Source organism: Squalius cephalus (assembly GCF_949319135.1).
Source record: "Squalius cephalus genome assembly, chromosome: 23".
NCBI classification, from domain to species: Eukaryota; Metazoa; Chordata; class Actinopteri; order Cypriniformes; family Leuciscidae; genus Squalius; species Squalius cephalus.
This window is the reverse complement of record NC_137144.1, coordinates 15,736,844-15,764,791: the sequence shown is the minus strand read 5'-3', so window position 1 is coordinate 15,764,791 and position 27,948 is coordinate 15,736,844. Positions and strand designations below refer to the sequence as shown.

At 37.9% G+C, this 27,948-nt stretch overlaps 2 protein-coding genes across 4 annotated transcripts; one reads left to right on the top strand and one right to left on the bottom strand.

The window, feature by feature from the left end:
• Nucleotides 1–4,167: 4,167 nt before the first annotated feature.
• On the top strand, nt 4,168–9,974 carry pdia3 (protein disulfide isomerase family A, member 3). The gene is made up of 13 exons (XM_079859078.1): nt 4,168–4,509; nt 5,668–5,746; nt 6,481–6,598; nt 6,685–6,792; nt 6,896–7,025; nt 7,135–7,251; nt 7,383–7,508; nt 8,459–8,641; nt 8,723–8,831; nt 8,946–9,074; nt 9,162–9,241; nt 9,332–9,389; nt 9,472–9,974. The coding sequence occupies exons 1-13, from the start codon at nt 4,373–4,375 to the stop codon at nt 9,580–9,582; spliced, it is 1,485 nt and encodes a 494-aa protein (XP_079715204.1). The 5' UTR covers nt 4,168–4,372; the 3' UTR covers nt 9,583–9,974.
• A 1,354-nt stretch (nt 9,975–11,328) lies between these two features.
• Nucleotides 11,329–26,777, bottom strand: ticrr (TopBP1-interacting, checkpoint, and replication regulator). 3 transcript variants are annotated; one of them, XM_079859076.1, is made up of 22 exons: nt 25,718–26,777; nt 25,386–25,638; nt 25,065–25,291; nt 23,691–23,919; nt 23,454–23,598; nt 22,243–22,379; nt 21,902–22,093; nt 21,625–21,770; nt 19,030–19,133; nt 18,815–18,905; nt 18,580–18,662; nt 18,260–18,487; nt 18,089–18,176; nt 15,852–15,930; nt 15,620–15,757; nt 15,436–15,526; nt 15,248–15,306; nt 15,028–15,162; nt 14,717–14,862; nt 12,578–14,615; nt 12,377–12,490; nt 11,329–11,915 (listed from the first exon to the last, which is right to left on the bottom strand). In XM_079859076.1, the coding sequence occupies exons 1-22, from the start codon at nt 26,402–26,404 to the stop codon at nt 11,821–11,823; spliced, it is 5,505 nt and encodes a 1,834-aa protein (XP_079715202.1). In that variant the 5' UTR covers nt 26,405–26,777; the 3' UTR covers nt 11,329–11,820. The 3 variants fall into 3 exon arrangements, with proteins under 3 accessions (XP_079715202.1, XP_079715201.1, XP_079715203.1); XM_079859075.1 differs by having other exon boundaries at nt 25,065–25,294; nt 25,718–26,483; XM_079859077.1 differs by having other exon boundaries at nt 19,030–19,130; nt 25,065–25,294; nt 25,718–26,483.
• Between the last annotated feature and the right edge of the window lie 1,171 nt (nt 26,778–27,948).

The window sequence follows — 27,948 nt, the reverse complement described above, 5'->3', positions numbered from 1 at the left end:
AAGTGCTCACTAACACAGATTTAGACAGATTTGTGAACAATATTTGAGAGAAATAGGCCTTTTGTGTACATAGAAAAAGTGTTAGATCTTTGAGTTCAGCTCATGAAAAATGGGGGCAAAAACAAAAGTGTTGCATTTATAATTTTGTTCAGTGTATAATGTAAGAATACTTACATAGTCACAATAAGGCAGCCCACCATGGATCCAATCGCAAAGTGGTCCATGGTAAAAATGCAAGAGTGTGGTGTATCATGCACTGGGTAAATCTCTGAAAAAGAAGATGAGCACATTGTTCACATCATTGGCGCCGTGCTGTGCTATCTTTCTTCTCCTCGCCCCCGAGCATTTGCAGTAAATCACCACAGAGAGCGCCACAACACCAGGGCCCACACCCTCCTCCATCTGCTATAGGTGAACAATAAACAACTGATAACAGTTCTCAGTGATATGTGTCGCTCCCTGCTATCATAACAGTCACTTTATCAAATGTTTTCAGAACAAGCGGGAACCCCGTGTGCCTGTAGCTTTCTGTATATCTGTTCTGTGAAGTGATAGAAAGTCCTCCTCAAATCATACAGTGTACATCGTACAACTAGGCACAGCTAGACAGACCTTCTAGACCAGACCATCATGAGACAGCGCTCATAGCGATAATAAATGATATTCGCCTAAATACAGATACAGGCAAATTAAATGATCAGTGCTAGTACTATTTGATCTCAGTGCTGTATTTGACCCTGTCGATCACAACATACTTCTTGACAAGCTGGATTGCTTTTAATGTAAAGCACTTTGAATTGTGCTATATAAATAAACTGCTTCTATTGGAATTCGCACTCATCTTCTTTAAACGGTAAGCCCCGCCTTCTTTGATTTGATTGGCCATCAATCATTTTGACATCAACAAGGCACTGAGGCAAAGTTATGAACCAAAGCACGATCAGGGGCACAATTTGGCCATGTTCTGTTTTCTTTTTTTTGTTGTACTGTTAATTAAAGCAAGCCTGCCAATATAAAAGGTGCTCTAAGCGATGTCACGTGTTTTTTAGGCTGAAACATTTTTTTTCACATACAGCAAACATCTCCTCACTATCCGCTAGCTACCTGTCCCCTGAACACACTGTAAAAAAGCACGGTCTCTGTAGACAGCCCAGGCTCCACAAACTGCAACAAAAACAAACTGGCCCAGCCTGCACCACGAAACATAACAAACAGTGTTCCAGCCAATAACCGACAAGAATGATTTGGGGGTGGGGGTTGGGGGGTTAGTGCGCGTGCACATTAAGGGGGGTGTGGGGAGTGGAGGAGAGAGAAGCATGAAGACGGAAGTTAGCTAGAGGAGAGATGCTAGACAACAACAACGACTATGTTAAAATTATATTCTCTTGAATTTTGATATGGCTTACAGCCCAACACACGACCAAAGAGACGACGTTCCGATGAACAAATAGCAAAGAAGAGGGAAAAGGAGAAGGAACGCACGGAAGGGAGGGGGAGGGGACTTTAATAAAAAAAAACGTCCCCTCCCTCTTGCAGCGTCATCTCTTCTCTGATGACGTGTTTACTGGAGCGAGGGTGGGATAGGAAACCACAACCATCCAATCAATTCCTCATGGACAAAATCAAGTTCCGTCCCACATTTTTTTCTTGTTTGAGAAGCCGTTTCACTCGGATATACGTCACAATAGGGGAGAAAAGACTATTGCAACTTCAATTTGATGGCGACTTTGGCAGATTTTGGCCAGTCGGAGTTGACAGATATAACATAAATTCACGTAGGCCTATGTATGAAGGGCACAGACTCGCATTTTTATGCTTCTGACTATGAATGCATCTAGTCAGAGGATATCAAACACGTTTTATGATTTGAGCATGTTTTGTATGTTGTGTTCAGAAAGGTTTGAGTGTGCAATCCTCAGTCATTTAGTGTAAGTGTGCAGTTTTAAGTTGCAACCATTTACAGATTCGGCAAGTGTATGGTAGTGTTTTAAAATCTGTTCAGATTTCAAAAGTCATGTTGTGTTGCCAGCTGCACACAAGACAAAGAACTTAATTACATTTACACAAAATAAACATAACATCATTTGCTGAAATATAATCAGGTAAAATGATTCTCATATTGGTAATTGATTGGAAATGTATCTTATGGAATTTGCTTGCTATGAAGTACTAATGAAATGGCATGACCTTTTCTTTCTTTTTCTTATTGAATACAGTTTTTAATTAAAAATATCTTTTTATGACCCTCAGCATGATTTGAGATTCCACAGCAAAAAGGTAAATTTGTAATTGAGCAAATCGTAATCCATTACTGAATACAAATTGCATGATGCAAAAAATAGTTAGTACAGTAATTTATTACACATTTTATAATCTAATTACTTTTTGATTACTTTTGACCTAACTCATAAATCACATTCATATCTCAATATAATAATCTTGTAGCATATTGAAATTGTAGGGGAATTACAGTTAAGCCACTATCTTATATTACAAGTTTATATATTAACACTATTACAAGTTAAGACCAATATCCTCAATGAATGGATATTCCACAGGCCTTGAACTAACTTAAGATTCAGAAACACTATACTTTAGTCAAATGGATAATCAGTTGATGTCATTTCTATGTTCTGATAGGTTACAGATAACTTTAGCAACATCTGAACATGGTATTCTGTTCTTTATTCCAAGATTATACTGGTCATACTGCATCTTCAGACAAAACAATGACACTGGCATATTTTAAGATGTCTCAGTGTAAGTTAAAACTGTTGAAACAGTTACTAGGTTTAAGCCTAGCCTGTGAAACCAGGGGTCCATTTCCTATATACTTAAGCACCTTTGGTAAGAGTCACAGGTGAGTCATAAGATCTGGAAGGACTCTTCTCATCTGGGTCGCACAACTGGGTCTCATCTATTGGTTTGGCATGGTCACATGCCTCTAAAAATAATCAACAACCCCTGCAATTACAATTAGATAAAACATGGGCAATATCTTTTCCCTTCAAGGTTGAGATTGTGTCAGGAATTGACTGGAACAGAACATGAAAACTACATCCACACAGGACACAGAGCACAGATGCAAATGTCTACAATTAAAGGTATAGTGGAGGATCTTTCCGAATTTTAGATAAGACCCGCCCTCTCCACTTTTTGAAAAGTTTGATTGATTCACCAGAATGATTGACAATTAGAAGGACCAATAGTATAGGTGATCCACCCGGAAGTAAAAAATCCTCCACTATACCTTTAAGTATGCGTTAGTATACATCTAGTGTGTTATTGACCTTCATGACCTTAGACACATTTGTCTTTACATCTCATACAGCCATCATGAGAAGAACAGATAAAAATAATAAGAATAAAGTTCTCTTTCTACTAAATATAAATATATTTTCCTCATATAAGAAGAGGGATTGTAAATCCACCTCCTTCATTATAAAAATACAAAGAGAAAGAACATGTGAAGTGCATTAAACATGTCAGGCTTCTTCAAACTGGGGTTTGTATATAGGAACAGGGGGTTCGTAAATCTTAAAAAATGTTAAATTAAAATAAAAACAATTAAATTAAACCGCTTACTAAAAATATACTTGTATATTATGCTGTGTGGCCTCTCATTTTTCATGTAAATAGCCTATAGCTGCCTATAGTGGCCATTCTTGTGTGTGCAATTCCACAAAACTGGAAGACTTTCCGAACATATATAAGCAATTTTTTTAGAAAGGAAAATTTAAAAGATAAAATTAGGAAGAATTTTAAGAATGAGAAGAATTAGGGAGAATCAAAGAATGATGAATAATTTACTGCCATTTTGTGATATAAATAAATATCTCAATAAAAAAGTTACTTTAGTCTCATTACAAGTATTTTAAAATGTAATGTAATCTAATTACAAGTGTTTAATTAATCCAGATCATATATAATCAGTATCAACCCAGCACTGCACAGTTTGGTGTATTTTGGACATAGCATGTTTGTTGGTAAAAAACAGTATTTTAACTAAAACACAATTTTGACACAGTTCATTTTAACAACAATCAAAGGCAACTATATTCCTTATAGCATGCACAGGATGATTCCCCCACCCGGAAGTGTGTGATTCCCGAGCTCTGATTGGCTGATTGCAGCAGCATGACGCGGTTGAAAACCCAATCGTGAGATGCCACACTTTGGTTACTTCGAAGAGCTCCGGGTTTGCACATCCGTCTGCGCTTTCTCTTTCATTGAGTGCAAGGGTGCCAGATCCAACGGGCCTTTCTTTTGGCCATTCCTTCCCTATACAGCATCACCTTAAAAAGAAGCAAACAGTTGAGGACTGCTAGGATATTAGCCATTCCCTCCACTTTTGCACTGAAAAGGGTTTGAAATGATGCTAGCCGTGCTATTTGTCGCTGCTTTTGCAGCGGCCGCGCGCGCGAGTGATGTGCTCGAGTTCACAGATGACGATTTTGACAGCAAAATCGGACACCACGACCTCATTCTGGTGGAATTCTTCGCACCCTGGTGAGTGTAAGACGATTCTGGCTTTTTAATTATGTTTTCGCCATGCGATTTAGACATTTAGTGCACTAGAGCTTACTCTAGGTAACTAATATACGCCAATACACCATCTTATTGGCTTATAATTGACAGTGAATATATTTATTAAGCTTTTTTCTAGATACCAAACCTACCCAGTAGGATCAACATTTGGGAACTGCATGCACACACGTGACTTTTAATAATACTGCAAGGCTATGCGTGCTAAAGCGAAAGTAACCGTAACCGCTGTTTGTCTAGTCACTTTAGTCTGCAAGGTCTTGAGATGTCTATAATAAATCTGGGAATGTATGTAGAGTGATAATGACTTTTAAACGGTCACTGAGATCAGAATGAATCCGTGCGGCTCCACAGTTGTGGATAAAACTCGTATCAATCACTTCCTGTTTGTATTTTTTCCTCCTCTTTGCTCATACTATATATAGGGTTGCTTTTCTGTTAGTCCCTCGCGTTCTGCACAAAATCTCATTTTGAATCCCATGGGGCGAAAGAAAGTCATTCAGGTGTGGGACCACATGAGATTGAGTAACTGATGATGACTTCTCATTTTTAGGTCAGCTGTCCCTTTAAGAACTTGTATTCTGCATAAGAAGCGTACATTCTGAATTAGTGGTTTGTTCTCCGTGTGAAATGGTAGGGTTTTAGACACATTTGCAGATTTACATAATTCAATTTCAAAGTATGACAGATTTAATGTTTGTGGTAGTTTGCCGTTTTAGCCAGTTTATTAGATAGAAATCTTACATGTGGGCGGGAAACAAGGATGTTTGGAGGCTCGGCCTCCCTCCGTTGTAACGTTTTGATTGGTCAATGAAGTTTCGCTGGCCGTGTGTGATTGGATGACGCTCGATTACGTAGTTCAGCGTTACTAACCTAGGTCCCAGGTTAAACCTAACTTATCAGTGAGTTACCTTAATAGGCAGTCAAGAAAAACTGAGGACCGTTCAACTAAAAATGAATATTGGCATTTACTCAGCCTCATATTTGTTATTTTTTGTGGTTTGTCTTTGAAATTGTGAAAAGCCTCAGTCACCATTCACATCCATTGAATATCTTTCCTCTTATCATGTCTTGTAGCCTAATTTTACAAAATGATAAACCTCATGTCATGTTAACTTTTAGGTGTGGCCATTGCAAACGTCTTGCCCCTGAGTATGAGGCAGCCGCCACTCGACTAAAAGGCATCGTCTCACTTGCTAAGGTATTGTTATTCCACCCTGCAAATTTTCTGTAACACGTTTATATAATCTCATTATAGACTTTAATATTTTTCAGATTGCCATATTCCATTGAAGACCTATTTGAAATAATTTGTTTAAAAGAAGTGTGCACTTGTAGTGTACTTCAAATCTTAAGTATGTTTTTAAAAACTGCACATGCAGATAATGTAATACTAGTGAAATAAAAGCCCTCTTAAGTGTTCATAGTTTAAGTTCACTTTGTTATAATATCAAATTAAAAGTTTTACTTTAAGTATGTTTTAAATTTTGTCATGCTTTAAAGAAGTACACCTTTTTTGATGTGTTGACTAACATACTAAAGCACATGTAGTATTCGATTATAAGTTTAAATGTAGTGTGTTGTTCGATTATTAAAGTTAATGTTTTTAATGTTCAAAATTGCGATTTCATCATTAAAAATGTTTATTACAAATATATTTAAATGCATGACATTAACGATGATATATATATCATATATAGTTTATTTTAGTACATTCAGCAGTACACTTTAATCATATTTCAAAGATAATAGTAATTATGAAGTTGCATATAAAGATGTACTTAAGTCCTATTTAAGTCAGTTGAAAAAATAACACTAAAGTTAATTTAACATAAATCTAAACTGTATTTAAGTGTCCAATAACATTCATTTTACATTGGTTGTCTTTGGTCTGATGGAGGATTGTTATTAATGTTCATCTCCGATATGATCTAGGTGGACTGTACAGCAAATTCCAACGTGTGCAGCAAATATGGCGTGAGCGGGTACCCAACACTGAAGATTTTCAGAGACGGAGAGGATTCTGGTGGCTACGATGGTCCCAGGACAGCAGGTATATTTTCATATCTTTTAAGTGATGCTGTTAGAAGTTTCTTTATCAGATTATTAATATCTTTTGTTACTTCATTACTCCAACAGATGGCATTGTTAGCCACCTGAAGAAGCAGGCAGGCCCAGCCTCGGTGGAGCTCAAGAGTAAGGCTGAGTTTGAGAAGTTCATTGGGGACCGTGATGCCAGTGTTGTGGGTAAGTGGTGGTGTTATATAGTAACGTTTAGTGCCTCATATTAGCCCTGATTATACTGTATTGCATCAATACTCTTTCATCTAATGGTTCTCCGTGTCTCCAGGCTTCTTCGCTGATGGAGGAAGTGCTGCTCAGGGAGAGTTTCTGAAGGCGGCCAGTGCTTTGAGAGAGTCCTACCGTTTCGCCCACACTAACGTCGAGGACTTATTGAAGGAACATGACGATGATGGAGAGTATGTAGCATTTCTTTCTGTTCCTAGTTCTTTTGGTTTCAGTTTTGCAGAGAAATTCATCTCGTTTCCCACTTCTAATTTAAAAAAACGTTATATATGCATATTGCAGGGGTGTTATTTTGTTCCGGCCTCCTCATCTCAGCAACAAATTTGAAGATGGCAGTGTGAAGTTCACTGAGGATAAATTCACAAGTGCAAAGATCAAGAAGTTCATTCAGGACAACATGTATGTTTCAGCTTGATTATCACAGTATGGAAATGAGTCGAATACGGCACAGAGTTGCTCAAATCTGCATTCTTTTCTTATGTATTGATGGTCAAATATTTGATATCAGTCCTTTTCTCATCATATGCCAGTTTTGGCATCTGTCCCCACATGACTGATGACAACAAAGACCAGCTGAAAGGCAAAGACTTGTTGGTGGCCTACTATGATGTGGACTATGAGAAGAACCCCAAGGGGTCCAACTACTGGAGGAACAGGTAGAACTTGAACTCAGTTTTGACAATGCTTTCTCAGGGCCATTGAAATGTTTTTTTTTTTATATATATATATAGAAGTGACGTTTTATTTCGAGCTATTTATTCACTTCAAATTACAATGGACAAAATCTGGAAATATGTTTTAGTAAAGTGTTTTTTTTTGTTACCCAATCAATTCCATTGGTTAAAAAAAAAAGTAAAAATTGAGTGTTTGTATACGAGTGTGTGGGTAAAACCAAAATCGTAAAACATTTGTTACTTGAAATGAAATGTTAATGTAAATAAAGTAAAATATACAAACTTATTTTATTTCAGCTAGTTGCCTTTTTTACATTTTTTTTTTATTTGATTTTCTGAAATAACTAAATTTGATTTTCTGAAATAAAAAATTAAATAATTTAAATAACAAACTAATACAAATGTCAAAAACATGCAAAAAATTACTACATTTTCAAAATTAAGTAAAAAAAAAAAAAAAATATATATATATATATATATATATATATATATATATATATATATATATATATATATATATATATATATATATATAATTTTTCTTTTTACTTAATTTTGAAAATGTAGTAATTTTTTCCATGTTTTATATATATATATATATATATATATATTTATTTATTTATTTATTTATTTATTTATTTATTTTATTTATATATATATAACAAACTTATGTTAGATGCGATTAATCACGATTACTCTATAAATTTTTCTGTCCTGTGCTTGGAAAAATCACAAATATTGAAATCTAAAAAAAAATAAGAAATTTCTTTAGTGAATGTATGTTTTTCCAGTTGTGTTTTCTGCTTCTAATTCCTCTGTCTGTATACTGATGTGTTATTCTCAAATATAACTTTTTTCTTTTTTTTGAATGAAGCTCAAGTGTTGAGTGTGTTGCCCGTGGTCATGCTCTGATACTCATCGTCTCTCTGCAGGGTAATGAAGGTGGCCAAGAGCTTCCTGGATCAGGGCAAGACGCTCAGCTTCGCTGTGGCCAGTAAGAACAGCTTCAGTCATGACGTGTCTGAGCTGGGTCTGGACGGCAGCAGTGGAGAGCTGCCTCTCGTCGGCATCCGCACTGCCAAGGGAGACAAATACGTCATGAGCGACGAGTTCTCGTACGTTTTCGTTTTGTTTTTTTGCACAAAGAATCTTGTTTTAATTAGGAAAAAATAAATCAATTTCTTTTGTGCCTGCAGTCGTGATGGAAAGGCCTTGGAGAAGTTCCTACAAGATTATTTTGATGGAAAACTGAAGCGTTACCTCAAATCTGAACCTATTCCTGAGAACAACGACGGCCCTGTGAAGGTGCGTCAGAGGATTGTGTTTCAGCATTGATTAAGAATAATATTGTTTTATTCATATTTTTATATTTAATTTAACTAGTTTACATAACCTGCAACTTCATCCGTATTATTCCAGGTTCTTGTGGCTGAGAACTTTGACTCAATTGTAAATGATGACAGCAAAGACGTTCTCATCGAGTTTTACGCCCCCTGGTGCGGACACTGCAAGAGCCTGGAGCCTAAATACAAAGAACTTGGAGAGAAGGTGAGTTTGTAGACCTTGAGTATTATATTGGTCACTGAAATATTGACCTGAACAGCACTGTTTCATAAATATGACCTTTTTCCACAGCTTTCCGACAGTCCAAACATTGTCATTGCAAAGATGGATGCCACCGCTAATGATGTCCCCTCTCCATATGAAGTTAGAGGGTATGTCATCTATCAATCTTTCTTTTCTGCCAAAATGCATGCTAATGCTTAAGCTAATGCTAATGAATTCCCCACTATCTTCACTTTCAGATTCCCCACCATCTATTTCTCCCCAGCTGGTCAGAAGCAGAATCCAAAGAAATATGAGGTTTGTTTATTTGACTTTGGTTAATACAAACTCACATACTTCCATCAAGAAATTAATAGAATCGATCTCGTTTGACTTTCAGGGAGGTCGTGAAGTCAGCGACTTCATTTCCTACCTGAAGAGAGAGGCTACAAACACCGTGGTGGTTGAAGAAGAAGAGAAGCCAAAGAAGAAGAAGAAGTCCGAGTTATAAACAATCACAGCCCAACAACCAAGGAGGGAATTCTTGCAGGAGACATAAATTAAATTCCAATCTTTAGAGAAGCGAGTGCTCTGACCCACGTCACATTGTCGGCCCTCTCTTGGGCCTGCTGCTCTGGGAACACTGTGGAAGCTTGTGACGGGACGGCCAGACTGTGTGTGATTTTTAGATAAGTGGAAGAGGTACAGATCTGTCAATTTGAGATTGTTTTCCCTACACTGTACCTTGGAGAGATGCACTTTTGAGACCAATTCTACATATTACTTTCTCATGGAACAGGGGAGGGGGATTTGGTGAATTTTTTTTTTTCTTTCTTTTTTGTACCTTTTTTTTTTTTGTATGTTTGGAAGGATCGTGAAATAAAAGGCCCACTAAACCTATAATCGCGCTGGTTTCTTTTTAAACGTTTAAAAATATGTAATTTATTTGATTGTATGTGGCAGCCACATTGAACTTGCAGACATATTTATAAGAGAATAATGATTGTAGCAATATTATTTACCAAACAGTTTGTTTTGAGCAAAATTGACAAGTTTCTTTTAATCCTTGTCTACCTCTCTTTTGAGAGCATTTGTGACAGTTGATCTTCTTGATGTACTGGTTCCTGAATTTTAAAAATTGTAAAAGCTATAGATAAGCATCTAAAGAAAAGACTGGTAGAACATCTTCAGCATGATCTTATTTCAAATGACACTCTCGCTTGTAATTCACTTAGTTTACGTTTTGGCTGCCTTTATCTGTTTGACTTATCTGAAAGTCAGATTTTATCTGATGTGTTTAACTGTCAAAAAATGTCGAGGTGTATTTCCTTAAGCAGGTTTTCATTGTTAAACGGAAAACAGGAATCAACAAACATTAGCAATACACTAGATGGCGCAGTAGACTCAGTCAATGACACTGGCACACAAGAAATATATTAAACTTTTTTTATGATTAGAAGTGTTTGCCGACTTTATAGGTTACAGAGAAAATCGACATCATACACTAAACTCTTAGAAGGAAAGATTCTATATAGAATGTTAAGAGTTTTTCTGTCAGAAGCTTCGTTTTAATTACATTTTATGAACATTTTACAATTACCGCAAGTAAACATACTTTATCACTAGAAAAATTTAAATAGCCCATTGAACGCGAAACTATTATGCAATCATTCAAGACATTTCTCCTTACATACCTTTTTGGCATAAAGGGTTATTTAATATTGAGTCAAGAACCCTATGGTTCCATATAGAACCTTTTCTGCCAAGAGTACAATACTTTCTAGACGTTCCGAACATTGCTCACGCAGAAGCGAGGCAAATGAAAACAATGTGTTCTAAAATCGGCTCAATATCGAACATGTCCGATATCCTCCAATTGGATGGAAGCATATAGTATAGAAAAAAATTAAAAATCATAGTCTGTGCCCATACACTACATGACTGACCAAAATAGCAGGATGAAAAAAATTGTATTGAGTAGTCCAGCCTTATTGGAGCGTACAGGCCTATGAAACTCCTGATCAGGCATGAAAACAGGTAACACATTTGGTTTAGGCATCAACTAATTAATAATTTTGCAGTAGTTAACAACTTACCCAAGGACCAACTGCAAGTATGTTCACTACTCACAATGTGTGCGCACTAACATGGATGGGTTAAATGCAGACGGCAAATTCCAAGTATGGGTAGCCATCCTTGGCCTTCACTACATCATTAAAAATGTTTATTAAATGTCCAGATATTTCACTAGGTTTTTAGGAAAAACAGGTTAAGAACAACAGTCTCTTTATTAAAATAATCTGTTTAACATTTACATTTATTTCACATTATGACAAGATGTTGCAAACGAGCTGCCAAACTGTTAAAAAAAAACATGCTACATAAAAAATACACAGTACAATTAGCACAAATAAATAAAGCACTAACAAATTCAACAAACAAAAGCAATTAAAGCTTAATTTAATTACACTAAAAACAGGTCAAATAAATGTTTCCACCTTATTTTCACAATAAATGTTCAGATCAGACCAGTTTAAACTTCTGTGAGTTATACTGTACCTATCTGATGCCATATGTAACATCTGTATAATACACAAAGAGTACGAAATATACAATATTGAGTAATGCATTATTATAAATGAGACAAAAGGTCAGCTAAAACAAATAGACAATAAAACTTGTTTAAGAAAAGTGTTTGATTTTCTAAAAGAAACTAGTGCGAGAAAAGGCAACCAAAGGTATGACAGACTTAGTCTAGAAGTTTCTTTCGGCTGTAAGTCTTACTAAGTGTCCTTCGCCTTTTCGGCTTGCACAGGGGAGAGAAATCCAGCTCAGCCTTTGATGCTGTTGGGAGAAAGTATAAATTATTATGCTATTATTAACATAAATGCTTAAAATAAGTAAAACCAGATCTAATATTTTCCTTAATTGTGACAGGACTTGTTTATTTTTGGCTATTTTGCTACTTTCATTCAGAAGATAATAAAAATCACCACACGAAACGAAGCAATGGTGAGAGAGGGTTGAGATTAAGAAAAATCTTGATCCAGATTTGAACTTTTGTCACTTGAACGAACACTAAAGCTCAATGTGTTGATGCATATGCAATACGCTCTCGGCCAGAGCTCCAACAAGAAAGAGGGTAAAAGAGTGTGCCTAATTCAACAAATACAAATTGAGCTGAAACAATGTTCCAGTTGACAAAACAAATGCTGTGATCACAGCTTCATTCTCATTCGTCAGATTAAGTAAGGCGTCTACTCTGACTCAGGGTCATAGCTCTAAATATACCTTCATTGTCTTACCATTAAATTGTGATGATTCATTGATTACAGCTGATTTCTTGTATAACAGAGGTGACTGAGTGAGAGCGAAGATTCCACTGGCAGACACAGGTTTCTTTACTTTAGGGGTGTCCACTGCAAGACATTCAAACGACAACGTTTACAGACAAGTTACGGAAACACAAGGAACATGCTATAAATTGCACCCAAGTTTTACTGTACCTTTTATGCTCTTCCATGCAAACTGTTCAGACTTCGTAGGGTCTCCAGCATCACACTCTTGAACCACAGTCTCGGTCCAGTCCATGCCTTCTGGTGAGCACTGATGGTCCCTCACCTGGCTTGATCTCAAACCCAGTTTCCTTTGACTGACTGGGGTGCTCAGCGACTCCTTGAGTTCTTCAACCCCCTGAATATGGAAAACCCCTTCAAGTTCTGGGTCCTCCAATATCCCAGGTTTTTCCAGGAGAGGAACCCCTTTGATGACCTGCTCTTTGCTCCCGCAAGTCTCGATTCGAGCCCTTTTCTTGCGAGGCCAACTATTGAGGTTCTCTGGGGTTGACCATCCTCTGCTTTGAGGAGATGGAGTCAGTGGAGACGCCAAAGGGGATTGGCTACTTGCCGGATACCGTGTGGGAGTGATCGACTGACATATGTATGTCTGTACACCCTTCCCAGGCGTACCTTTGGCAGGGGTTCCTCGACTGCAGAGTGATGGAGATAAGCAGCCAGGATGTCTAGAACACTGCGCAAGAGGGCCGTCAACTTGTGGCGCCTTCACATTTGACATGTTACGGTGCACAAAATGTGAGGCCATGCCTTTTGTTGCATTACTAGGTGCATCACCTGCATTGAAAGATTCGGTCCGTCTTAACTTGAGTTTAGGCAGACCTGACGCCTGCATTTCCATCTCCACTTCATAAGTAAGTGGTTGTGGAGTGGACTTCTTTCCACATGCAGGAGTTCGCCTTGTTCTTGGGGTGGAAATCTTTGGTGTTCCCGAGGGATATCCAAGACGTGCTTCCGCTTCTCTTTGGCGGCGGTCTGGAGTTTGACGGAAGCCATAGCTTCGACTCGCTGTTGTTGCGGACGGGGTGGCTTGTTTGCCTTCAAATTCAAAAACCTCTGAGGATCTAGAGGCTTTCCTTGAGAAAGCGATGTTCATCTTAATTCCCCCTATGAGCTGGGTCTTCACCACTGAGGCCTCCGATATATCAATGCTTTCTTCATCAGTGGTAACGCTGAATTCAGAGCAATCAAACTGCAGGGAGTCAGAAGACGATGCCTCTTCCGTTTTTCCATGGTTGGTTTCAATTTGCGCAATTATTTTATTCTCCTGTGGATATTTTCCTACATTATTGATGGATGAAGTTCTTTGTTGGCTGCTATCTGATCTAGAAGGACCAAGGGCTGGTGATGCACTTAATTTTGCTACAACCAAAGACAGACCTTTAAAGAGTGAAGGGCTAGTACCTGCAATGGGCCGAGACTTGTTAGAAGGCGACAAGGACACTTTAATAGGTGTCCTACCGGAGCGAGTGCATATCCTGTGTGCTGGGCTGGGGCTTTTTATGGGCGTTTTTAAATTTGGTTTTAATGGTGAAACACAAAAAGGGAATGGTCCGGAATCAGACTGTTGTGAGTCAACAGAGGCGAACTGATCAGACTCTTCAGTAATGTTGCAAGGTAAGCTCAGTGTTCTTCTCATCTTTCCTAATCTTGTGATGGACTGAGATGTTTCAAGATCAAGATTTCCGGGAATTTCAAGTGTCCTAGGCATCATTCCAGGAGATGCCTTAGATTTCCTTTGGGGCACCTTGTCAGGTGTTTTGAAAACTGTTCTTTCCTCTGGGCTGCTATTCTTGCCAGGTGTAATCAGCCTTGGTGAGTATCTTTTTGTAAACATCGGAGACTCCGGCACATTATTTGGGTTTTCTGACAGGTGTTTACGAGGAGATGGAGACCATGTCACATTCTTTTTTGGCGTTCTACCGCTTGGGCTCCTCAGCCAAGCGCCATTTGGAGAAACACAATTCACGAGGCTTTTCATTGGAGTTTTGAGTATCCCCTTCAGTGGACTTTTCTTAGGTGTCTCTATCCCCAAATTCTTCGCAACAGGTGAGCAAAAGGGGGTCCCTCGCAGAATCATCCCATTCTCCCCAACTGTCTGGCTTGGAGTTCTTGGGGACCGAGGGGTTCTACACCCAACTGCAGATCCTAGTGGATCAGATCTTAACTTCTGTGGAGTTTTGTTATGACTCTGAAAAAAAATGGATCTTATTAATGCAAAGGAGATGACAAGACTTGCTCCTTTGGTATTCCATGTTATTATAATCAACTGCAAAACAAAAGGGATATTACCTCAAAAACTGCAGAGCTAAGTGACAACTCTTTGCTGCCATGATCTTCTGAAGATGATGCTGTAGTGTGCCGTAGGCGACCAGGGGACTGGGTAGCACCAAAAAGAAGCCGAACTGGTGACCTAACAGAACTAACATCGAATCCACCTGCAAAATAGAGACAAGGCTACTTTGAGGCAATGTGTAGTTTTTGAACATGGTGTTAAGGTGCATACTGTGGCATTCTCAGAGGAAGCATTTTATGTCCAGTAGCTTAATGATGTGTGGTCTATTTTTAGTGTAACTAAAACACTTTCACTATTTCCTGCTCACCTTTGCCCTCAGAGGGGCAGAGTTGAGAAGAGGATATGGCACGGTCCAGGTTTCGTGAACGTGGCTGTGAGCTTGAATAGAACACGCTGGAATGTCTCCTGGTAAGGCTTTTAATTCTTGGGCTCCTCCTCAAATCTAAGAACAAATGATTTATTAGAGCACCTTCTATTAGTCAGTGGTCACTCTGTTTGACATTGTGGCAAAATCTTAAGACACCAACCAGCAGCAGGTTTGACAGGAGACTCCTCAATTATGCACACATCAGATTCTCCAGATCTCCTGAGACCAAGTGGGAAATAGAAACACAGAAGATTTAAATTCTAAACTGGATGCTTCCCATACAAATGACAGGTAACATTGAACAAATATAGTGACAATTAAAAAATAATTGTAAGTCTAAGGACTCACCTGCCAGTCCTTTGCCGGTGAAGTAAGCGATTGGACACCTGCTTATGCGCTGGTGTCTCAGATACTTTCTTTGTCAGAAGAGTGTGCCGTTCTGAAATTCAAAGGTTTTAAGATTCAAGTTCACACACTACATTGGTGATTTATAAAACAATCTCTCACTATAACTATAACAAAAAAAAATTACCATTATCTTCCATATTTGAACGCTTGCGTTTCTTGAGTCCTTCTACTGCTGACACGGACTGGCTTCTTGGCATTTTGGACGATTTTGAGGGCGATACGGTCACTTGGTTGAAGAGATTTCTCCTTACCTTTGTTACCTCTGTGAACAAAAAAAGTTACAAAAGATCACAACAACTTTTTAAGTAGCTCAACCATAGGACAGCATGAAGACTAAAATGGAATGAGCCAATTACCTTGGACTGCTTGCTTTGGTGGTGGTGGTGGTTCTTCCACTGCAGGTTTTTCTACTGGGACACAGAGTTTTGGCTTTGCCTGAAATTCCCCAAATAGGTACTTTAGTATTTTGGTTCTTCCAACTAGGAATGTCAATTTATACAAATTCCCATGATCGATCACCATTTAAAATTAATGGTCAATTAATAGAGTATTTGTTAACTTTAATACTGCAAGATGCGTCTACTGCATAGGCATGACAGGGTGTGCAATTGCCACTCCAAACACCAGCTTCCTCACCTGAATGAAAAGCTTTTTACTCTAAATAATAGGATAGTATAGGATTGTGAAATGAATCTGTGATTTAAGATCATTTGATAAAATGATCACAGCAAATATATAAAGAATTGATGACTGGACGTGGATTCTTTAGGAAAAAATTAACACCCGAGGTGGTGATGCTGCCATGACGCGAGGTGGATTCAGCGGACTGGAATCAATTATTCCACTTATACTGCAGTAACCACACCTCAATACATACATATATTTGATTGATAAAGTCACTGACTACAAGATTCTATACGTGTCTATGTTTCCGTGTCTCTGTACTGTAGCTGTGTGTATTTGTTAACAATCTCGTTGCCGTCTTCTTGTTCGTTTGCATGTCAGACATTATATTATCTTTTATTCATACTGCCTCAATAATTAATGTAAAGGTTTTATTTGCTTTATTTTATTTGCAGTCACAGAAAACCTCTCTGTAAAACACAAAGAATATTCAAAGATACTGTGCATTCTTGTATCATGTATTGCATTTTACACATTATTCCATATCCATTTTGAGCCAGTGAATGTAAAACCTGGTGTATTGTTTTAAGTTTTTCAAATAAAACAAATTTTCAATAAATTTTTTAAAAGAATTGTTTTGAAATAAACGGCTAACCTACCTAATCCATTGCATGACTTAAAGACATTCATTTATAAATGATCTTCCTGGTTAGTTCTTAATGTATTTATATTTTGGTATCAATTTTTATATTCTGTGCTATAATATATTAATTCAATGACAAAACAGATTGTATTCATCTTAAAATAAAACTTAAACAACGAATAATTGACCATCGATTAATCGTTACCATCCCTACTTCTGACTTAAGAAATTCTCGTAACAAGTAGGGGTGGGAATCTCTAGGCACCTCACGATTCGATTCGATTACGATTCAGAGGGTAACGATTATCGATTATAAACGATTTTTTTTTTTTACTTGGTACTTTTAAAGGAAAGTATTTATGATGACCCATAACGAACTTACTTCCATCTTCCTATATTAATTTTATTAATAAAACAAATGGAAGTGATTTGAACATTGCAAAGAACCAACAGGAAAATAAATGTGTGCCTGTACTAGCAGCGTACTTGTAGTAAATTAATACAAACTTCAGCATATTCTGAATCTCTAGCATTTAATAATAGACTTCTAACCAACATCCTCTTGTTATTTCCAATGAGCAATATAATCCTTCAGACAAAAAAACATTTTGCTGTAGCAAAATCACAAACAGTTTTTGTTCAAAAATATAGAATTATGTACCAGCAGTTCTCATACAAACATAATGCTTGTGGACTTGTGCATATTCTGAATAATTAGTAGGCCTAACATACAAAGCCTCTCTTATTCACAACTAAATAATAAAGAGTTATGACTTGAAATGTTTGCTGTAAACCACAATCAAAAACAGCTTATACAAAAAAAGTGAATGAACATCTGCAGAGAGCACAGTCAAAATGTAACTTTTTGTGACTTGCATTGCATATTGCAGGGCAGTATAACAGATCGGTTTACAGTATATTGATGTGAAAACTAAATAGGCTACTGAAAGCAGCTTTCATACAAAAAATACTAAATAGGTAACAATGAAATTTCCAATTTTCCATACGCTAGCTTTTAACGAAGAGGGTGCCGTTCGAATTTGGCGCTCAGCCATCATGCGTCTGTTATGTGCGCGCCACAGACTGCACGCGCACTGCACGTCCGCTTAGAGTTCCGCCTTTTGCATTCCGTCAATATTACGTTATTAGGGAAAAAAATAATACTTTTTTTTTAGAGAATCGATTTTTTGACATTTGTGAATCGATTCAGAATCGTCCACGTCCGCATCGCGATGCATCTAAGAATCGATTTTTTCTCCCACCCCTAGTAACAAGGAACAGGTCAGAAAATAATACCATGAAAGCAATGGGGAAAAGAAAACTCACCAAGCGCGTGGACTTCCTTGGCATTTCTATCTGTCGAAGTGCTTGAGGAGCCTCAGTCATGCTTTTGTGGCGTGTGATCATGTTTTGTCTGCAAAAATGAGAGAAAACAGGTTATATGTCCACTTAGATACAAAACACTTGAAATAATTACACATTTTCTATGACAATCACCTCCTCTTCTTAGCAGAGCGATTGCGGAGTTCCTCCAGATAATCTCCAATACTGGATACGTTGCTCTGTGTGGCAGAGAAAGGTGAGGAACTCACAGACACACTGTCTTTAGCCAAAGACTCATCACTGAAGAAATCAGAAGGCAGGACGGCAATGAGCGCCTCGGGCAACTGAGTTCCTAAACTGTGGTACACGTCTGCCAGGACCTTAGGTATGCTGTTCAGGTACCTGGGAGATACCATATCAGAGATCACATCTCAAGAATTGCATTAAATTAGCATTTTCATTAAAATTCCTGAATCGCTGAAACGATAACTTACACGGGCAGAACTTCATCCTGCATAAACTTGGATAAGTAGACAGCATCTTTACTCCGGGAGATAATCCGGAACATATCAGCCACCTTAATTTAACATGAAAAGAAAAGAAAATCAATCAAGATATTTCACTACAAACCACATAAGATTTCTGCATGTAAGTCCATAATGACTCTGATGCATAGTTAAACTATAGGTTATGACATTTGAGGTTTTTAAAGGTTTATTGTCTCCTTACATCCTCCACTCTTTGTTCAACAACCTCCTCGTCGTCTTGTTGTTCTGGTTGTCTGCACAACTCAAGTCTAAGAACTGCTTGCAGCTGGCATCTGTATAAAGAATAATGTTTTGAAGTCATAAATCTATTACCTTGAAATTATCAACATGAAGGTATGTTTCAAGATAACTGTTCTGTCATCTGGACATTGATTTGGTTTTTGTCTGAATACTTACTCCCTGATTTTACATTCTTCATCTGAAGAATTTCCATAAAGCTGACGAATAGACTGACAGGATTTCAATAGATGATTCTGGACCAAATCCAAGAATGATACCTGCTGAGAAATGTTTAAATGTACGGTTAAATGAATTTTTTTTATAAAAAGCCCCTTTTTCTCATGAAGTTCATTACTGTCTTTGACAAACAAACAACAACATTTCAGTTACACATTTCCTGAATGATTGCATAACTTTGGTCTTCACCAAACTAGCATAACCAATAAACCACCATGTCAACAACATACAACTCTTAGAAGCATTTATATATTAACATTTATTTTGAAAACATTTTCAGCACAGGTAGTTTAACATTTCAGACTTTAAGTAAATGCAAAATGAACTAAATATAGTAAGAAGGGCACAACAGAGTTCATTATACACATGCACACAGTATATGGAGACTAGGGGTGGAATGGTACACAGAAGTCACGGTTCAGACATCACGGTTCGGTACGAGTTCGGTACAATGGAAGGAAAAGCAAAACAAAAATGCAGCAGGCATTTTTTTATTTATTGTGCATGTCTCAGGCTGTACCACCAAAGGAAAATAAATGTCTTACGCCTTGTATTTTTTAAATAAGTTTTATTAATAAAGTAAAGGCATAGTTTATTTGTAGTGCATTGACAATAGTTTTATATAATTAGTTTATTAATTAAATTAAAGGTCCCATTCCATGGATTATTTTTATTATTTTATAATGTTTCCAGGGGTGCCCTTATAATGTTAGTATGTTTTTTAGATCAAAAATTTGTATTATTTAGAAATAAAAGGCATATTTCCTAGCCTGATTTCATTCCCTGGTTTGAACACTCTGTTTGAATGGGCGTGTCTGCTGTGAGACTTCAGTGTAAACGCCCTCTGCTGTGATTGGCTGACATGCTTGCATATGAAATATCTGGCATTACATGTGGAACTATCTGGAAAACTTTTACTATTACAGCTATTATACGTTTTTACTATTACAGCTATCTGGATTAACGAATCGTGAGAAGTTTTTTAAGTATTTAGATCTATTACCATCACATAAAAGTTTGCAGTGATGAGCATTGAGCAGATGACAGTCTGTTGATCGCGTGAAAGATCTTATCATTGCAACGCAGTTTCTGCACTCTCACTAATGATTTCACCAATGCAAACATGAGGCATATAAATACAGTAAGAGCTTCGTTGTGCAGTGTAACAGCGTCATTGATTTCATAACGAGTTTTGGCAAGTGTCCAGATAAACTCGCGCTGTGTGATTGACAGCTTGGGCGATTGGAAAGGGATTGTTCTTTGATCGCTTTCTGTATATTAATCACAGTTTAAGTAAGATTATTTTCATCCTACTAAGAGAAACGATGTGAAGTTGATCGCTACTTCCATAGTAAATCACTACTTACCGCTTGCTGGAATATAGTTGAAATTGCCCCCTTCGTCAGTATGAAACGCTGAGAGAAGCAGAAGCCTGCTTGATATTATCCCAGGTTAGAAAAACAGTCCGTGGTGAAATGGACAGAGCAAACTAAAAACTTCGAATTAAACTTTTGCGGTATCCGATATATTATAGATAAACATCAACCACGTCTGTTGACATTTCGCCATCAATACGCCTGTGTTCTTGTGGGCGGAGGTTACGGCTCTAGTGACATCATTAAAGAAGAAGTAGAGGGGTGTAGTCCAATCCAGCCGTTTTTTGTAGTCAACTTCTGTTAAACAAAATATCTCGCTTGGCATTGAACTTTGAGCTTTATAATTTTACAGATATTATTTATACTCTAACAACAACATTACACACTAACTAAAGTTTGAAACATGGGATCACAAAGAACGGGACCTTTAATAAAAAAGACAAAAAGACCTTGAGATATGTTTGGTAATTGTACCTGAATAAATTTAAAATTGATTTGCTATATTTCAGATCAATATATTTGTTTTCCTTAAAATTTTAATGAACATTAACTTTATAACACCTAATTTATTTCTGTATAAAATAATTTTACCATTAAAAACACATTTGATTTCCTTTTTTAATCCATGTAGAATGTGTAATCTAAAAATAAACAGATTAGTCCTCTGTTTGAGGACAATAAATGAAAACCAATGCAATATGATAAATGTCCAAAAAATGGCACCCACAGACTGTTTTTAAATGGGTTTTTTTTACTTTTAAACAGTGTGTGCGCACGCGCGTTTGAGAGATTTTGGTTGGGTGACAGTTGTAAGAGTTTACAACATATTCCAGAATTGCAGTCTTGACATCGCAGCCTGTTCATTATAGCCACGGAGCTTCAGAGCTAAGTTGGGGCTACAGATTAGGTGTCCCTAAAGAACCCGCGTATCTAACAGTATAGTTCCACATTATATTTATTAATTTGCACGCAAGTTTTATTTATTTTTATACCGTGTATTCTCCGTGTATATTCATGCACCAAACCGTGACCCCCGTACCGTTTCGGTTCAATACGAATACATGTACCGTTCCACCCCTAATGGAGACCATGTTTTGAAGTTGTCTGCAGCCAGACAACACAGCTGTGTGATTCTGACGCAAGTGTTCCTCTGACTCACCTCCACGTCAGTGTTAGTTTTGATGAACGCCTTTACAAATGAAAGCAAATCCTGGACCTGAGAGGGAACAGACACAGATCTGTTTTCCACAGCTTTCTGATAAGTGAGTCCCAGGTGGGAGAGCAGCTCTTCCTCACTGCTGAAATCTGTATGAGAGACCATGAATATCACCATTAACACTTTATTTACCCAAGTTCGGATGATTATATCCATTTATATATTTATTATATCCATTTATCACCCTGGATTTAAAACCCGCTTTTTATTATCTACTCACACATGAGGCTAGGCTTGGTCCGATCCCCAGAGCATCTCTTGCCCCCTTTTTCAGCCCCTATGGCAGATCTAGCAGAGCTGCTATCAGCCTGAGTCTTTTGAGCTTTCACATTCAAGCGAGCAAAATTCAGCATCTGTAGAGAGCGACTCATGGTCTTCATCTTCTGTCTTACTGGTGTGCATTGTGTACCTCCTGAAAAGAGCAGATTAAGCCATAGATAACAATAATAAAAACAGTGAATCTGTCAGTTATTTATTCATGATATCTGTAACAAAAACAATGCAAATATTTAGTAAATATTCAATGCATCAATCCCCTAATCATGCACAATTGGTACGTACTTTTTTTGGACCTCAGGCTGCCACTGGATCCAGCTGTGTTGCTCTGATAGAGCTCTGAGAGACTGCTGGTGATCTCCTGCTGAGTATCTGAGTACTCCTCTCCCTGCTCCTCTACCTCAGGAGCTGCATGCAGGAGCCTGTACATGTAAAACAGATCGTTTAGTACTAGAATAAAAATAGACCAAGACAGAAAACTGATAAATGGGGCATGTGATGAATTTTAACGTTTTCCATTTCCTTATGTATCATATGAGCCCTCATTATGATCAGCAGTTGAGGCTTTTTTTCGAGGCAAGAGCTGTGTTACATAGGAGATAGGGCTGCACGATATGAGGAAAAGCTGCAATGTGCGATAACATTGTTTAATATTGCGATGACGATATGACTTGCGATAAATATTCAAATGTGAATGTTAGCTATACTGTTCCCATGTCTTAGTGCTTTAATATGTTCTTTGCGTGATAGGTCAAACGTTTATTACAGTCTGCCTGGTTCAGATTACACGATTTTAGCGTGATTTTGGCACGATCCGGTTGACATAGGGTGTCGTGGGGATTCGTAAACGACAACGGGCGTCGGGACGCAAGATTCGATCGTTTCATCTTCGATCGTTTCCATCTCGTCCACGATGGGTTGAGTATGTGAGCGAGAGTGAGTGTGCGCGAGTGAGTGAGTGAGTGAGCGAGGGACAGTGAGTGTGTGTGTGTGTGTGTGCAGTGAGCGCAAATGAGTGAGTGACAGTGAGTGTGTGTTTGCGCACGCGCGCGAGTGAGTGTGTGTCGTTTATATACTGTCTATAGTGTGTGTGCGTGCGAGTGAATGTGTGCATGTGACGGCACGCGATGACTGGTCGGAAAGCAACGTGTAGTCTGACATGTTTCTTGTCCACAACATGGAGTCAAAATCGTGTAATCTGACACCGTGACTTCAGACACAACAATCTTGTAATCTGAACCAGGCATAATTCATCGTGTCAGGCTGTCTGTTGCGATGTGTTCATATAGCGATGACGATGAAAATTCGATGTATCGTTCAGCCCTAATAGGAGATGTATAAATACAATAAAATAAACCAAACAAAATACAATAAAATAAAATAGAAAAGTACAACAGATTAAAATGATGATGATTTTTCAAAAATACCTTAAGAGATCTTACTAAATAATATTATATATAAAATAAAAGGTTTTAAAAGAGTGAAAGATTCCAAACCTCATTGATTCCATTAAGTTACAGCTTATTCCTGATTGGTCAGACAGAGGAAACCAACCCTCTACCACCCCATTTCTCCTTGAACAAGACCCTTGCTTGAGCTCTTGATCGGCCCAGTCAGGAACTAACGGCATCTTCACTTGATCTGGAAACCGCAAGAACATTATTTTAAAAATAGGATAAAAACCTTTTGCACACTGCACAAAAACCCCCAATTATTTCAGATAAAACAAACACCTGAGCAATCCTCATCCTCCATGATGTCATACATGACATTGAGAACACTGCTGACAACATCAGGTAAGTCATTGGAAATGTCTGTAGTGTCCAAGGAAACGATGTCTGCGGGCAGGAGCCTGTCTTCCTGAGTAACCAGAGGCTGAAGCACAGTGAGCTGAGCCATGCAGGAGGAGAGCACCGACAGCACCGCTGAACACAACACACCTCCTTCACTCACTTCTGCTAGCTGTGTGAATACAGTAAAAAGATATTATTCTCAAGATTTGTGCATTTTATGCTAACATCACCTGTCATGGACCATAAACTGCTCTTGCATTTCTTTGCACAACTTAAACATGTACAGATTCGAATATAAAGCAAAAGACCACAACATGCATTACATTAAGGGTCCCCTATTACATGAGTGCTTAAAATAACATGCATCCTAAAATAATAATCCTAAAATAGCATGTATATTATACCATACTTATTTATTTACATACTTAGCTAAGATTACACTTTTAAAATAAACCAGTTATCCCATAAGCAAAAATGTTTATTAGTCTAACTGTAGTTGTACAGGAATGTATATTTTACCATATATTATACAGCACTACATGTGACTCCCAATCATATTTCATAGCTGGAACCCATCCCCTTTTTCAGCGGTGCTGGTTTCGAAAGCATTTTTTTCATTCATTTTTCCCATAGGGATTTTGAAATAGTCTTCGTTAAATAGTTATAAGCCATGAACCAAGCCAATCAGCAACGAGGTGAATCACAACACTACAAACACTGATTTGAAGCAAAAAAGGTTTTGAAAATCAGACAAAAGGTACAAGACTGTGTACGTAACGGCTTTGGCGAGGGAAAGAACTACAATCCCATGAAGCATTGCGAGCAGCATAATCGAATGAAAACGATGGAGATATGTAAAACTATCTACAAATGTTGATTATATGTATAAAAACAATATATTTTACGTTTATTGCCAAAAATGCATATACATACAAACATTTCAGTATTTTGAGAGCTTAGAGAGATTGACTCGATTACGTCATTCGCAATGCTTCATGGGACTGGGCAGAGCTAAAGAGCAATTTTGGAGCATCTTGCTTGTTTCTACTCTCTGAATTTTCTGTACAGCATCATGGGTAATATTCACCAGGAATTCCACTGTTAAACATGATTATTGTAAAAAATAATGCAGGCTGACGGCTTCAGCAGAAGAAAATACCATGGATTAACAACGTCGTATCTCTTTAAAGGTTTATAAGTTATCGTTCAAAATCAATTCCCATATGAAAAAAACAAATGAATGGAGTTTTTACTTCTGGAATCAGACTGTTGCTCTCTATAATAAAAACAGCACAAAAGATTAGGTAATTTTACCATGGCAGATCCTCCAGTGGACAGCTCCTTTAAGTGCTGAAACGCCTCCTGTCCCAGTTCAGAATCTGGGCACTGAAGTATCCAGCTCTCTGAGGCTAGACGTGAGAGGGAGATGGTGTCGAAGTCCTGCAGGACACCTCTGAGAATCACATCCACAGGAACACGCAGAAACCTCTGCCTGCATGATACCGGCTCCAGCGTCACGTTAAAGGAACGCCTGTTTCCATCTGCTACAAAAAGATTCAAAGTAGTTATTAATTAATTACTACTAACAATAAAATTATTAAGTAAATAAAAATGCACCAGGGACATCATATTTACCCGCAATCCAGGAAAGCGATCCACTTAAAGGAGGAAACACTTGTTGGTGCATTCTTTCAGAAAACTGAAGGTAGCCATTGATGAAATCTATTGGAAAGGCATCTAGTCCCAAAGCCAGTGAATGGCTTACACCGAGATGCTTGTCCATCGGTGGCAAACCAGGAGACAGCATGGGCACCACCCGTCCACCAACCTGAAGGAGAAGCTCTGCCAATGTGTCTGTGCCAGTGTAGTCCTCCACCAAATGATGAGCCTGGTTAAAAAAAAAACATACTGTAGTCAAAAACACTGAAATAAACAGTTTTTCTAAACTCTATAAGAGCACCACTTACCTTCAATATACCCGAATCAGCCCAATGAAGCACAACTTTGCGTTGCATAAGCATATCTATGAGACCTTTGGGCAGCACCTGCTCATGTATGTCTCTATGATGTCTAGTGTCAACGCTACGGATGGACAGGTAGTCATCCAATTCTGCTTTGGACCGTGGACATTCAGATATGACAAAAAGGACATTTCTGTCAAGGCTTAACGTGTCATAGTCCTGCGGAGGGATATTTCTGCCATTTCGACTGGACCTTCTTGGTCTCAGTGTCACTTTGGTGGGAGATGTGAGATCAGGTCTATCCCACTGGAAGTCTAGGAGGATCTCTTTCAAGGCATTTTGGACACAGCTAGCCGGGCTGGGTTTCAGTTTATGTGACCTTTCCCGATTTCTGGGTGACTTTACTTCTAGGCTGAATTTGACAAGCAGCTCCTCTTCGAAATCACTGAACACCTTCTCCTGGAGTTCCTTGAAATCAGATCCTCTGCTTATAAGTGTTGCACTTTTCACATTCCTTGAATGGAAGAATTTATACCCCCATCGCACTTTTTCCAGTCCATATTTGTGTCCCAAACTGAGCAGGACTCTCAGTATCCAGTGTTTGAGGTGGTTTTGATAGACACTAGTCGTGATGTTGATCCCCTCTTGTCGATAATCCACATCGATGGCAAAAACAACATTCTGAGAGGCCATTACTGCACTCAAAAGGCAGTCATGCACAATATTATCGCAAATGCTACACGTTTAGAACTCGATTAGATAGAGAAAACAGAGGCGAAACCAGTCTTTTAAAATGTCAATAAACTCATTTGAACGTTAAACGAGCAACATCTCACGAGCAGCTGATGCGAACGAACACACTCGTACGTTATTTTTCTCAACACGAGTCATGATTCATGTCGCTGTTGAGCAAAAACAACCCGAAACTGTTTGTAATGAACTACGTCTATCTAAAATATACGGTTAAAAATAACGGAAAATATATAAAAACAGCATTTTGAAAGTATTGTTTTGTTAAACTTGTTGGTTTCCGTTAGCCATCGTTTTTCTTCCCTGCCTTAAACTCTTCGCGCTCCAGAATTCGTTGACTGCCATTGGCTGGAGCAAAACGAACTTTAATAACGTCATTGATTCCTCTTTGTGTGATAGGTCCAGAGAGCTCCACCCGTAAAACATACAAAGACGTCAATCGTTTCTCGCTCCGTGATTGGTTCACTGTCAGGTCAATAAAAAGAGCTTCTTCTCGTGCGTAGTATGCAGTGCGTTTTCATGTGTTACTGGCATCTACTGGACAGAAGTCAAATAATATATTTTTATTATAATTTTGCTATAGTTTTGTATATTTGGCAATTATTGTATGTATAAAATTATAGTAGTAAAGTACTTTGAAATTGGTGCACATTAGGACTCAACCAATACACAATTTCATGTTTTATTCAAAATACTGCTTTTATTTCCACTTTTACAGTTTGTATGTCACATGAAAATAAGAGTAAAAAGAGTATGAGTAAGATGAGTAAAAACAAAAGAGTAAAATATATTAATATTAGTAAAAGATATTGACCTCGAGGTCAGTGGCCTACTCATGGCGTGTGGCCATGTTACTTTTAGATAAATATGGTGAGTTGACGGCAGATTTTTTATATGAACACTATTCAAAGGGGTCTCCTTTAAATATATTTCTCAGAAATGAGTTTTGTCTCTCCCCTCAGCCAATCAAATGATTGTATACTCAGGTTGCAGAAACCATTTATGGATTGAGTTGAAGTTCTTATGTTTTTATCTTTGGATGATCAAGACATTTGGCCACTTAGTTTGTTGCCTGGACAGCATTAGTCATTGGGTCTGTTGAGGATAAAAACATAAAAGAGAACAAGTTGTAATGGCTCTTTGGCCCAGACACTGTTTAAAAAACATATAACAAAGGAATGTTGTTGCTTTTAATGTTTCTCCATCCACAAAACCAAAAGTGACAGCACACAGCTTTGCAGTCCATCTGAATTAAAACCAAAAACCTTTTTATCTTTAATACAGCTTAGTATAAACTTCAATAACTAGCTTAAATGTTCATTAGAATTTAGATGAATCAGGTCAGGGATTCTAGACTTGATGATTTTCATTGTGCACTGAATTTCCACCCTGCCTTTGCAAGAATATAACTTACAGGGTAAAGGGCAGGATAAAATTAGAAAAGATTTTACATAGCAAGCCATTGGAGAATAGACGTGTTTACTTTG

Bases quoted from the DNA above. Each gene is read 5' to 3' on its own strand.
- pdia3 (XM_079859078.1), top strand. From the start codon at position 4,373: ATGATGCTAGCCGTGCTATTTGTCGCTGCTTTTGCAGCGGCCGCGCGC. The intron at 7,252-7,382 runs GTATGTTTCAGC...ATCATATGCCAG, and splicing joins AAGTTCATTCAGGACAACAT to TTTTGGCATCTGTCCCCACA. The intron at 9,075-9,161 runs GTGAGTTTGTAG...CTTTTTCCACAG, and splicing joins ACAAAGAACTTGGAGAGAAG to CTTTCCGACAGTCCAAACAT.
- ticrr (XM_079859075.1), bottom strand. From the start codon at position 26,404: ATGGCCTCTCAGAATGTTGTTTTTGCCATCGATGTGGATTATCGACAA. The intron at 25,295-25,385 runs GTAAATATGATG...ATCTTTTTGTAG, and splicing joins ATCGCTTTCCTGGATTGCGG to CAGATGGAAACAGGCGTTCC. The intron at 18,663-18,814 runs GTAAGGAGACAA...TGTTAAATTAAG, and splicing joins TTGAACAAAGAGTGGAGGAT to GTGGCTGATATGTTCCGGAT.